The sequence below is a fragment of the Phyllobates terribilis genome, unplaced genomic scaffold (genome assembly GCF_046119375.1).
Source record: "Phyllobates terribilis strain yellow unplaced genomic scaffold, ASM4611937v1 Scaffold_5__5_contigs__length_657084704, whole genome shotgun sequence".
NCBI lineage: Eukaryota > Metazoa > Chordata > Amphibia > Anura > Dendrobatidae > Phyllobates > Phyllobates terribilis.
In genome coordinates this window covers 148,834,011-148,848,307 of record NW_027362765.1, presented here as the reverse complement: position 1 = coordinate 148,848,307, position 14,297 = coordinate 148,834,011, and the positions used below count along the sequence as shown (strand labels likewise).

Below are 14,297 nucleotides of genomic sequence, written 5' to 3'. Positions count from 1 at the left end.
CAATATCTATTAAGTGAACGCCGTCGGGCCGTATGAGGCCTGCTTTATCTCCTTCCAGTTGTCGGTGTCGTATCACTACACCGCCTCTGTCTCTTCTAAATTTTGCCATCCGAATATTTATTACCCGCCTTGTCCATTCGATGGCCGTGATGTCTCGCGCACCTTGCCATACCGCTATCGGCACAATCTCTGACCATACTATAGCTAATTTTGTGAAAAATTCTCTGAAGCGCTCAGTGTCTAGTTTCATTATTGCCATTAGTTATGCGCTCTTGTGATGACCTAGGTTGTTTCCCCCGGCCTGTATAACTAAGATGACCGGACCTCTTGCCTCTCTCCCTACCTTGATTACCTCCATTAGTACCTGTGGCCATAGCAGGCCTCTAATACCTCTCCAGTTGAAATATGTGTTATGAAACTCTAATTTCCTCCCGCCTGGGCGGACTTTCGCCCTTTTTTGTGCCCAATATATATACGAGTGGCCTATCACTCACACTGTTGGCTTAGCGTCACCTGTAAAAGAAACAAACCACGTTAGGATAACAAGTCCGGTCTTATGCATCTCGCCAAACACGTGGATCGCCATCTCCCTATCCTCTGAACTTCTGTTTCTGACAGTCCTGCTCTTGCTGCTTCTGTGGCCGCACCTATGCGGAATGAGTGCGTCCCGTAATCTTTGGGGTGGTTCCCTGCCGATGTTATGCATTTATTAAATATAGCTTGGAACAGGTATCTTGATAATGGTGTTCCATCAATGTGTGATACGAAGAAATTATTTTGTGATCTGATGGTTAGATATGTTTTTACTATTGTTACCCGTCTCAGTGTACCGTTTGTGGGTTGTAGAAGTACCCAAGTACCCCTGCGCGCTGGAACCGTTTTCGATTGGTGTATGCGTACACGTATTGCATTATTGGCTATGACTACTTCCTGGTGTAATAAGCGTCCACTGGTGGTAATTTTGGATTGAGGGACTAATTCGCTTATACATAGCGCCCTGAAGAAGGCGATCACAAATGCAGTAGACATTAGTGTTGCTTCAAATTGTGAGTGTCATGTTAATGGTGTTAGGGATAAGATGTGAGAAATCAGTTTTAGTGACACGGGACGGGACGTCTACATTCCTGACTTGGCTGACCCCTTTTCCACCCTTTTATGGATTGTCTGATGATGAATCTTTGTCACATCTCCCCAATTCAGTAGTTGGAAGTGAAATGCTACTCCGGTCAGACACCGCTGCGCTGACGCCCCTGATATGCCCCTCATCATTAGCTGGTGGAGAAATTCTATGGTGACTTGTGATCTGGCTTGTTCACATTGGTCAACCCGTCTGCCTGCTACTAGTAGTGTCCACTCTTCCCATGCCTTACCGTATGCTTGCCACGTTGACGGGGCAACTGACGCTCTGATTAATGGCATCAACTATTCGCCACTAGATCCCATAGGGAGGGTGGGCAACTGTTGCCCGATGGGTGGGCGTTGTGGAAGAGCTCTGTGAAAATCTGCCAATTGAATTGTTATAAAGCGTTAGCAGCAGCTTTATACCCCTCAGCATAGTGGCTAGCGCGGACCCATACATTGTGTTTTCTAGCCTGCGTAGTAGGCCTAGCACTGGGAGAGACGATGATGCCATCTTATTAATGCAGTGCTCAAGGCTGGTGTTTTGTGTTATGAAGCGTATATTTTTGTTAGCCAGGCGCGCGCCCCATATTTCTATTGCTACCACTATTGGGAAAAATTATTTTCAGGGCTAGATGCAGCTAAAAATTATTATTAATTTCAAAGCTGGTGGAGCTTGGTATAGATGGCCTAATACAATGAGTCCCACACACAGCTAGAAGCCCAATATTTTTTCAGAGGTACTGTAGATGCAGATAAAAATTTTTAATTTGCAACCTGATGGAGGTCAGTATAGATGGACTAATACAACAAGTCCCACACACAGCTAGAAGCCCAATATTTTTTCAGAGCTAGATGCAGACAAAAAATTATTTTGAATTTGCAACCTGATGGAGGTCAGTATAGATGGACTAATAGAGAAAGTCCCACACACTGCTAGAAGGCCAAATATTTTTTCAGAGCTAGATGCAGAAAAAAATTATATTCAGTTTGCAACCTGATGGAGGTCAGTATAGATGGACTAATAGAGAAAGTCCCACACACTGCTAGAAGGCCAAATATTTTTTCAGAGCTAGATGCAGAAAAAAATTATATTCAGTTTGCAACCTGATGGAGGTCAGTATAGATGGACTAATAGCATCATTCTATGCCCAAAAGATTTTACTTCAATAGGTGCAGTAAAAAAATTGGTATTCTATACACAGGTGGTATATCTTGCAACACAGATAGGCTACTCCACTGACTAACACACTCTGCAATAGGCCAAAAAGGATTAGCTTTGCTAGATTCAGCCAAATGCTGTGAAAAAAACTTGCACAGACCTGCCTGGCAAAAACTGATAGGAACTGATGTAACCTAGTCCTGAAAAGGACTCCAATTACAATTCGTCTTTACTCCCACAATCTATTTAAGAGCACAGACCTGCCTGATAAAAGTCGTAGGAAATGCTGGAAAAGGACTGCAATCACAACTATTCCCTACTCCCAAGCTATCTGTAGATTTGTGCAAAAATTGGCTTGAAATTAACAAGGTATAGCGCACACAGCAACAGTGGTGCCGTCTAACACGCAGCTGCAGCAGTGAGAAAATGGTGGCGACGGGGAAAATGGCTTGGTCTTATAGGGCAAGGACATGTGACATACACTGCCAATGACATGCCCTTGCTTGTGTGAAAAAAAGCACTTCGCTCCGTGTGTGCGCTGCTGATAGGCTGACAGATTGCACCTCCCCACTGCAAATGCGGGAAAGAGAAAAAAAAAATGGAGATCTTCATTATTCCTGCAGAGATCCATCCCCTGCCCCTCCCCCCACCCCACTGTACACTCAAACTGCGTATTAACATTAATTTTCATCATTACTGAGAAAAAATCCAGTTATGATTTTGGTGCACGAACCGTTATCGAACATAACCTCGAACAGCTGAATTTTTCTCAAATTGTTCGTGTTCGCCGAACGGCTCGAACACCGCCCAAAACAGCTCAAATTTGAGATTGGCGAACAGTTCGAGTAGAACAACGCTCATCTCTAATAAGGAGTCGAGCACATGATGTAAAAATCTGTTGTTATTTTTTGAGTTCTTGCATCCATTACTACTCCTTGGTCCAGAAGCTTCTATGCACCAGCTACTGAGATCATTACACAAGCTGCTAGCCTACTGAGCCATGCCCCCCTCTGATTACTACTAGATATCTTTTCTGTGCTGCTGGAAAATTTAAGATATTGCTTTGAGTGGTGGGCAGCGCCCTCTACTGAATTGCCTGTTCGAAAAAAAAAACCTCAAAATTGTTTGCAACTAATATGTATGGCATGGGATTGCCTATCCTCGAGTTCAGAGTGGGTCATCAATATCATTGTAGTTGAAAACCCCTTTAAAACAAACAGCCTACTAGAATAATACTGTGTGACTAGAACCTTGAAAGTTACATCTATGCACTAACACTTTATGGGCATAAGTGTTTTCTATACAGCTTTTACCTTTCTATATAGACAGACTTGTGAAAGGCACAAAGAAGGAAAGTGTCCATATAACCAGCCTAATTGTGACTTGACCAACAGAAAACACATTGTAAATTGGGATCTGTGATGCAGAGTTACACACATTTTATACAGCTTAATAGTATATTTGCAGGGGTTTTCCAATGAGCCAAAAAAAATTGGCACCCAATGTGATAAAATAGGTTTATTTTATTCTCCCAGCCAATCGTTGTTTACTTGACTGCAATTGAAATAGTTTTGTGCCTACTGTAGCAAGTCACTGATCTCAGTTCTCTTGGCTACAGCACATTGGCACATGATAGCTACCAAGTAGGTAAAGGCTGGCGATGAGCATAGTGGTGGCAAAGGGATATAGTCGCTTTGAATAGGTTTAGTTTATCCCATTATCTGGCTTTGGCCAAATTTGTTGTCTTTAGAAAAAAAGTGAAAAAACCCAACAATTTAGACATATGCAATACTCGCTCCTTTGCTGAAGGAAATCAGGAGGTTCATCAAAAGTAAATATTTTATTATCGCCTTGCTGTAAGTAAACTTTTTGAATTAGGGCTAAACATTAAAAATAAATGTTGCCTTTGGTTTTGCACAACAAAGAACTAGAATGAAGGATGAAACCCATTCTGGGGTTACATTAGATTCCAATGAAATAGCAATGTTGACAAGACTGCACTGGACTGTATTGCACATGCATAAAAAGGTATCCTGATATTAAAGAAGCACTCCTCCCATAAACATTTGTATACTTATAATATAGTGGAATTATATTACACAGCATTGTGTACTTACAATTGCTCATTTTGCCTTTCTACCCAGCTTCTTTTCCATTAGGTCTGACATCACGTGATTAAAAACGGTCTTGCTGAATCCTTCCTTCTAAGCTCCATGAAAACAGGATGTCTCTTTTCCCTGCAAAAGTTCTTGGCAGGAGGGATCAGCTGGGTCAGGAGTTGAACATGATTGATAAATGCAGGGACAAGAGACTTCTTGTTTCTACATCGAGCAGAGAAAAGAAAAATGAGCAATTGTAAGTACACAGTGCTATATAATATGAGGACTGCAATATATTAAGAGGATCAACACTTAAATGGGAGAGCTTTAACTTTTTTCCAGGTCCAAAGTTTTACAAAATTTTGTGAAATAATGTTTTGAACCTGGGTTTAGCCATGTGAGAAAATCCAAATGTAACTATTGTTACCAAAGTGTACACAATCTTTGTTATTTGCCACTCTGAAATGCACGTACGCAAGAGAATGAAGATTAAAAGACACGAAAAACAAATTTTTGGCAAGTCCTGTGAATAATTGATTTGCTCATTTAGCTGAAGCATGTGTTTTAGATGGTAGCCTGGGAATTGGTGACAACGCTAGCAGCTGTCTGCTCATCATTACAGATCACTGGGATTGTTGGCCACTTGCTCCTACTGTGTTCTTAATAAGAGTTGGCACTGAACACTACCCCTGACCCAATTAAATGCCAGTGACACATTTCTAATATTACATTTAGAAACCCCCTCATGACAGAGTCCACTTCATCACTTGCAAGGTTCTCTCCATCAGATGTCTGGACAGATGGGTTCAGATCTCCCTCAGGCTGGACTCAGTCTTAAAAAGTTTACAAAAAAGGACCATGAAAGATGAATATAAGAAGCAGAATGCATTTCTAGATTCTCACTGAAGTAAAAAAAAAAATATATATAATGCAGAAAATACTGTAGCGATACAATAGAAGACATCATTTGTATGTACTGAACCATTATACCGAAGGCTTGAACTACAGGTTAAATATCTTGAATACTGTTGTAGCCAAATGAGAATGCAACTCATGTTGTAAATAATTTCAAGATGGCAAAAATATAAATTTTCACTTACAATATTTATTGCTCCCATTGATGGTGAAAAGATCCAACATGATCATAACCCCAATAGAATTAATTATACCCAGTTACCTCCCTTCCCATCAGCACCTGTGTAAGAGTTCATCCTCTAAGTTTTGGTTTTGAAGGCGCTAGTGGATTGATCTTTCAAGGATGAAGTTCTTTGCATAGTCAAGATTTCCCCTGATGGAATTCACACACTGAGTGTCCCCAAGTGTCAGAAGGCTGGCACTGGCCCTTCTACCAAAGAGAGGGCACTCTGCTAGTTGTAGGCGCTCAACGTTATTTTAGCTCCAGTTCAGAAGAGGATTTCTTTGCCCTACGTTTCACTTTTGAGAACTTGAAACCCAGCACAATGGTGGTGAGAAGCAGGACTATACCAAGTGCCAAGAGGACCCAGGCCCCTGCCGATGCTTGCCCACTGCTCAACGACATTCCCAAGAAGTCAACACTGGACGGCTTCAATGGTTCCTCAATGACCGTGTTCACAGCTGGAAGGAGGAAATCATAATTGTTGATTTATAATAAGGGAACCACTCTTATGATGGTTCAAAGTGGGATTATTGCCTTTACTGCAAACATGTTTCAATTTTCATTGTAAAATTATAACCACCCAATCAGCAGGAATTTTAGTTTTCTACAAATTGAGTCCTGGTAATGCAACATTACTTTTCCTGTGCACCCCAATTATGCCATAGTTTGTGTAGTGCCATATATAGTGGCCCAGATTATTATACATTTATGGACTGATGACACCCAGAAGAAGTTGGTCTCATTTTGCATCGTACTCACCTGGAGTCCAGCTGTAATCTGGCCATCCAAGTGTCTCAGAGTTGTTCTTATTTTCCTTTTCCAACCAAGTGATCAGTGGTTTAAAGTATTCCACAAGGGGCTCAGCGGACATGCTAGTATTCCCAGTGATTGCCAGCATGACTTCAGGCCAAGGTTTGCTATTACCCAACTTCATGGCATCTCTGCAAACAGGGAACATACAAGTAAAGTATGATCAAAAGGTTACAAGGAATACAGAATAGACTATATAACTTAGGTTGGGCTGGGTTTAGTCTATACATATGAAGAATAGACAAGCTGTAATTTCTCACCCAAGTAATTTTCCAGCATCCAATGATTGATAGATGTCACATTTATGAAGGGGTCCAGTCTGACGTGCAGCTGCACATAAAGCCTTGTGGAACTGGAACTGAATCACAAAACTGATAAAGTACCTTAAAAGCAAGAGAAATGTAGAGGTGTAAGGTTACAATATAAAAAGATAACGCAACAAGATCAGGACAGTTATGACATTTTTTCCCCTTTAAAAAAAACAAAAAAAAAAAAACTAAAAAAAGCTAAAATTGTTCTGCAGACAACGTTATTTGTCAAATACCAGAAACATTTGTAGAAAGTAACATTTCCATTTGACATTATATGCTTAAAGTGAAGATCGCAATTACATAAAGTATAATCTCATTTTAATGTAAAGTTTGTCAATTGAGATTGTGCATGTCAGTTTCTTGGCCACTTGTCATGCCTGATTTTGCATATTTGTTGCTGATTTTCTGCAAGAGATGCCACTTTACACCATAGTTTTTTGGAAAAAAAACAAAAACTATTAAATTGGTATTTGTCAATATATTAAGACAAGCTTTCACCAAAAAATGGTTCCCACCCATTTGTGAACTAGTAACGCCCATGCATATCATAGTTGATTTTTCCCCAATTAAAGGGCAGCTAGACAATAAATGTTTTCAGAGGCCCGAGTGTCAAGTACATTACATATCCATTACTTTCTGAAACTGGTCTAGTTACCGGATGTATGGAACATTGGCTGGAATGTGGAACTTTGCCCCAGGATCAAAATCCTCTTCAGATCTGGAAACTGGAGGACACACGCCTTGATATTTCAGTCTAGGAGTTAAAAAAAAATTCTATTAAATTTGTTGGACTCAAATCATTTTTATGTAAAAAGGTTTAAATTTCTTCAACATGAAAAAAAACCCCCACTAAAACACAAAAGTTATACAAGTCAATTATCCTTATTTGCTAATCATATAACAGCTTTTTAATAGAGCTCAAGTTATAAAAATACTGACCTGAGGTTCCACCATTGCTGGTTATACTCAGAATCTGGGAATCTTCCATCAAACACCTTCCAACGCCATTGATCCATCAGGTATCCAAAGGGCAGGAAGGCGATTTTGTCTAAAGCGATGCTCATAAGGTAATTGATGTCACTTTCTAAAAACAAAAACCTTTGCCAGTTAGATTAATCTCTCTAGTGAAGTGTAGATGAAGGTAAATGAAACTTGGGAGGCTGGTCCAAGTATGCATAAGCTTCAAGTTGGTCTTGGGCCAGGGTATTTGTGCAGAAGTATTGTCATCAGCACACTCACCTCATGCAGAACTGAACAGCGCCAGATGGGCCTTTTAATGCAATGTGTACAGTGGGCTCAGATTTTGATCTAGGAGAGAACTGTGGAGTGGTTTATAGCTGCACAGTTCTCCATACCATTCTACCCTACGCTGCACAATTCGTGCAGGGCAAAAGGGGAAGCTTATGATTTCTCTGGAAGCTGAACGTGATATACATGATACATCACTGGCATTTAAGAAGGCAAGCAAGATCAAGTATGAATACTTTTTCAAATAAAAAGTATAAAATAATGACATATTACAAGAAACTAGTATGTTAAAACTCAAGCCTTAACATCTATTGGTATATAGGTAGTATTGGTATTAAATTGGGTGGAAATAATGGTGAAGTGTGGGCCAAAAAAAAATAAATAAATAAATAAAATGTGCACTTAGTCTGATTGGGTGACTTCTACAAGTAAGAATAGAGGCAGGGTGATAAACACTTTAGAATATTTGAGGAGTGATTACTATAGGCTATCAATAGTTTTTTTTTTTTTTTTTTTTTTTTTTTTTAAATGGGAGGTATGACCACAATGGGAAGGGGGGGGGGGGGGGGGTGGGGAAGTTACTATCTTCTGCCCTTCTTGCACTAAAAAGTGTCAACATTAGTGACAAACACTTCCACTACCCGTCTTTTTGGAGTACGTAATGGGTAAACAAGCCCTCAAAAAAAAAAAAAAAAAAAAGGAAATGACAATTTTTTTTTAGGCACTTTGCAACAAAATTGCAATTTTCTCTAAAGGAGTCTTATAAATACTGAAAGCCAGTTTTATATAGCTGTTTAGAGAATACTCATCTCTTGGCTCGATTGGAGCATAGTTACAAAATGTCTCTTGCTGTGGACCCCTCTTGTTTTAAATGAACAACTTTGATTGTAATGGGCAATGTGTAATGCTACATTTCCCCTGTGGTGGCGCTGTAGGCTTCCCCAAGTTACAGTTGAACACTGAAGGTCAAATATAAATTAGTACAAAAAAGGACAATACTTTAAATAGGACAGGGTTTGGAAAGACAGATTAAAGGGGTATTCCCAACTCAAAGATCCTATCCCAATATGTAGTAGGTGTAATATTAGCAAATACCTACAATTAGAAATGTAGTATAGTATTTTTAATTTGCTATGTCTATTTCCTCATGTGCAGGCATTGAAGGACCTTATGTATCCATGGTTATGACCACTGATAAAGTGACAGCTAGCTGCTAGTGGTCGTAATCGTGGGAGACGGAGACTACTACATATTGGGATAGGATCTTGGAGATGGGAATACCCCTTTAAAGTAATCTGCAGAATTAGAACAAAGCCAGAACAATGAGATCTGATGAAGGTAAAATGGAGCTTCAAGGTATGACTGTCCAGGGCAGAACTTTAAAGACTAGATAAAGACAACAAAATAAAGCTACCACTCTGGTGCATTTCTTACCATCATTTTCTTCAAGTTTTTCTAAGAGGCCAATAGAGTGGAGATGTTTTGGTGTGGAAACAGACAGGGCCATTACGTCACCAATAGCCTCATGGAAGCCAGGATTTGCGCCTTCTCTAAAAGTAACTGGTTGATCCTTGTACTGTAGGAAATATTGAACATGTCCCATCTCGTGGTGTACGGTGATCAGGTCATCCATGTTAACCACTGTACATTGCTTAATTCTGAATGGAAGGCAAAAAGTTATTGATTTGGCCGGTGTACAATGCTCATCTACATTTCACTTTAAATTCTCATTTTACATTAGGAGTCTTATTTTTTTAGTTTCTTGAATATAAGTATGCTATGGATTTCCTGGGAATACATACATATATACCTATGCAAATCTTCCTATGAATGCTAGGAGTGCGAGATGACGACAATTGTACCAATTAGGTAGAGAGACCATCATTTCTAATTACTTATTCACAAGGAGCATTTGTCCACTTGTTTCACTGCGGGAAGTCTTTTACGTTTTATCTAGAACACGTATAAGATTGTCCTTAAGCCATCTATGAGGAATTTGTTCTACAATTATTAAAATCCTTTGCATGATGGGCAATGGGATGGCAGATCATTTATAATCAGCAGAGCTTGGTTAGCATTTATTCTGATTATTACATAGCAGCCACTTAACCCATAGGGTAATCCATGGGTTCAATATACGACTGTCACAGTAAATGAGACCAGTAGGTCCACAAGATTTGTATTTTGTGATCATCTTCCATTAGATTTTAGTACTGGCATTAATGTTTCACAATACAAACTACTAATTAAATACATCTTAGACCTGATTGTCTTTCAAAATGTATTGTGCAGTCAAAGGTTTAACTCATTCTGACGAATATTCAGTCTTCACTGTCCCTCCTCTCTTCTGGAATCTCTCACTGCTCAGTACAAGCTGCAGCTGTCAGGCTTGGTGGGCAATGATTGAATACTCCTGGAATCATGAGCTCACTCACGCTAAAGCTGGACATATTATACTTAGTATTTTGTATCAGGATTATGCAGTCTTTCTGACCTGGATTTTCAAAGTATACCGGTCCCATCAGTTTTAAGCGCCAACATATGCAGCTTTCCATCGTGAAATCTGTTGACAGATTTCTTGAAATTTGAACAGCTACAACAATTTGCAGGAAGGGGTTAAAGCTGTTTACCACAAGTAGGAGTTAAAAGTTCCAGGGATGGCATGGGCAGAGGAGTTGTACCTGCACCATCCACAGCATGAGCCAGCTGTAATATACAGCCAAGTTCCTGCTACATGTACTGGGAGCAGAGCTAGCTCAGATTCCAGTACTTTAAACCCCATCATGCCACTGTCTATAGTGATAGTGACATGTGAAAAACTTGACAGCGAGATCACTTCTTGTCAGCTCATCTGCACCCCTGTAGTAGGATCACAGGGTGCTGGGGGTTGTTACAGATGGGAACTAACGGCCAAACAATGGCCTCCATATCTACTATATACCTTAGAGGCACGGTCTAATAGCCTGCCAGGATTTGATTTAATGCACTACTCCATTCAGAGAATCAAGGAGATTAAATGTTCACACGTTTGTCAACTTCAAAATATCAGTGTTAATAAAGAGATAGATTTGGTATTGGCCAGATTGTATAAACCAACTCTGTAAAACCATATTCAATAATAATAATAATAATTAATAATAATAATCTCTTTTCAAAAAATGAAGCCAGAAGTGATCAAAAAGTCATATGCATGCCAAAATGGTACCAATAAAAACTGGATTGGTGTGCAAAAATAATTCCTACTTCAGTGCTAAACAGACAAATTTAAGAGAACCCCACATTAACATGATTTTCTTGTGCAAAGATTAGTAAGTGATAGAAAAAGAAACTAGCAATCACTAATCGTATCAACCCATAGAATAAAGTTAAGAGGTCAAGTATACTGCAGTGTTCAGTAAAACAAAATTCCAAAACCCACCAATTCCATATTTTCTCATACTAGTCCGATTGAAGTAGATCGCAGCATTACGGGGGCAAGGGGAGGTGTTCGCGATACTCACCTCTCCTGCGGCTTCCTGGATGTTGCCATGACAACATCTGGGTCACCAGACAGATACTTTGGTCATGGACAGTGCATGACCAAAGTATCTTCTTCATCTGCAGGGTTGATAGCCTGTATAGCACAGGGATAGTGCTCCATCCCTATGCTATACAGGCGATCAGAGTAAAAAAAGTGAAAGTCTCATAGTGGGGGGACGACGACGACCACACCCACACACACGTTTTGTAAATTTTGTTGGAAAAATGAGAAATCACTGGTGAGCTTTTAACCCTTATGGCTCCCTAATAAAAGGTTTGCAAAATTGTACTGATGTAAAGTAGACATGTGGGAAATAACGATTTTGTGTGACATCTGATTTAAGGGCATAAAAATTCAAATTTTGAAAATTGCTAATTTTTTGCCAAATTTCCATTTGTTTTTTTTCACAAATAAAATTTCTTCAATATCACAATCATGAAGTACAATATGTCATGAAAAAACAATCTCATAATCAGAGGGATCCATAGAAGCGTTCCAGAGCAATTACCTCAAAGTGACAGTGGTCAGAATTGTAAACATTGGCCTGGTCATTAACGTGCAAATCACCTTGGGGGGGGGGGGGGGGTGGTAAAGGATTTTTTTTTTTTTATAAAGTGTAAACAAATCTATGAAAAATCCCACTAGGGGCTGGTGCAGATGGACGTATTATCGACCACAGTGATCTGACAAAGCATCAGACCAGACCAATGTTCATCTATGGGCCCGAGCACGTCAGATTTTTCTCCTTTGAAAAAAGAAGATGTTTGCAGTTTGTCCACTTGTAGTGTGAATATAAAAATGAATATTTTGAGTCCATATTGAAACAGAATGCATTCAAACCAGCATTGGTCTGGTTATATATTCATAGATGAGGCTCACTGTTAAAGCCGTACTTGAGGTTTAGACACAATGTTCATAGTAACAAAATTGAGAACCGTTTACATATTGTCTGGAAGTTCAACTCTCAAATAGTGCTGTTTATTGTTTGTTATTGTAAAACATGCTTTTGAATTATGTGGGTTTATTGACCCCCATTGTATGATAGCCTGCATCTCTCATTCATCTTTGACCGAAGACTGGCCACTGGAGGTTTAAAGGTGAACTAGACTTACTAGTGTAGCTTCACAATATATAAGGGCAGAGAAATTACTGACACAGAAGCCAAAGTTGTATCTGCATTTGTGTGTAGTGTTGTATGTGATACCTGCCCATGCAGTGTTGTGATTTGTCCAGGGGTTCTGTCTTGGTGGTTGTATCTGATAATCCAGACAGATGATGTTTAAAAGCTCCTTGATGATGTCATGAGTATATGTATTTAACCTTTGTATGTTAACATATACAAAAGTGTACACAATATCGTAATATACTATTCCTTTAATTGTGTATTCGATCTTTTAAATTATAAATAAAATTGCGTTATATCGCAAGGGGTTGCCTTCTTTAAAGCCGTATCTGAACCTTAGTGTTAAAAACTTGGCAAAACACCTCCACTTCCATGTTAAAGGGGTCTGCCAGGCTTGCTTCATTAAGATTGTATTGGGGGGTGACCCAGCCCCCATACTAATCAGCTCCATTCAGCCGCTGATAACAGCAAAGCAGCACTGTGCCATTAACTGTGTAATGGCTGTTGCTGTGAACCACAGATCAGCTCCCATTTACATCAACAGCAGCTGATAATAGCCAATAGTGTGCATGGAGTTGTGCACTTTACATCTGATCGCCAATGGAGGCGATAACACTTGATTTAAGAGGGTGCTAGATGTTGGACCCCCCGCCAATACAATATTGATGGCCTATCTATATGACATGTCTTTAATATCAAAAGCCCCTTTAAACATTCTATAGGTAAGAAGTCAGGCTGGGTACGGATTGCAAGACGATAGCAGAAGTCAGAATACAAGGGATTGTCTACAGTCCGTAAACTGAGATATGCTGGATTATTATTCCATTTTAAGGATTAAATCTAAAAATATTAAATTATTCAATTAAGTTTGGAGAATATAATGCAGCCCCTTGGTCCTGGAAATTAAAGTAGTTAATCTTGTGAATGTATTGATTTTTAAAGCTCAACATGACAGTACCTGAAGTCTTTCCTGTTGTAGAAATCCCAAGCAGATGCGTGACATACTACTTCTCTGTCAGCAGGCTTCTCAATCATGGATTTTTGCCAAAATTCATCTGGCATGGGAATAAGACCCAGAGACTTAAAGAAATTATCTGATTCTTTAAACATCCTTTCAGCGTTCCATTTCTGGGAAAAATAAACAAACAACCTCATACATACACATGACAAAATGGTGACCAAACTATTTTCTGTAGTTCGGACATTGTTGTGCAGTCATTGCAGAATACTAGATTGTTACTTCTTGATGTCAGGGCTTATTTCAAGGAAAATCATTTAATTGTAATACAAAATCAGTATATGAATAGCACAGGAGGTTCAATGAAAACAGAGCGATCCAAGGGAAGTTTATTTCAGAACTTTATGCACCTATTACTATAACAGTGTATTTTCCTACCGGACTAGTGCCTTTTTGGCTAGACAGCACCTTATGTTCAGATAGAAAGACATTTCCTAAATAATTAGGTAGATACCGGAATTCATATGTATTTTGAAGATCTTGCATTTTTAGTATTTTCATAAGTCATAATATATTACATTTTACATATTTTCATACCTATACCTGGTCATTTATTTTGAACACATTTTATGCATCTATAAGTTTCAGGTATTTAACTGCTTATTAAAGAAATGTTGTGACAGGTCACTCTCCAACCCCACCTCCAACTACATGGTCTTTTTGCCTTTAAAATGTATTGCGTGAATTGGAAAGCATTCAAGTACAAAGTCATAATTGTCCTTTTGCAAGATGAATAAAACTATTAACCA

The 14,297-nt window shown here is 39.2% G+C and overlaps 1 protein-coding gene across 1 annotated transcript in view; it reads right to left on the bottom strand.

Moving 5' to 3' along the window:
* Positions 1-5,465: 5,465 nt before the first annotated feature.
* ACE (angiotensin I converting enzyme) overlaps positions 5,466-14,297 on the bottom strand; it is a 79,165-nt gene continuing 70,333 nt past the window's right edge. Inside the window, exons 20-26 of the mRNA XM_073683163.1 lie at positions 13,489-13,658; positions 9,322-9,545; positions 7,579-7,723; positions 7,295-7,393; positions 6,589-6,711; positions 6,278-6,459; positions 5,466-5,976 (exon numbers count right to left, since the gene is read on the bottom strand). Of these exons, the coding sequence (XP_073539264.1) occupies positions 5,768-5,976; positions 6,278-6,459; positions 6,589-6,711; positions 7,295-7,393; positions 7,579-7,723; positions 9,322-9,545; positions 13,489-13,658 (1,152 nt within the window). The 3' untranslated portion in view covers positions 5,466-5,767. The remainder of the gene's footprint in view (positions 5,977-6,277; positions 6,460-6,588; positions 6,712-7,294; positions 7,394-7,578; positions 7,724-9,321; positions 9,546-13,488; positions 13,659-14,297) is intronic.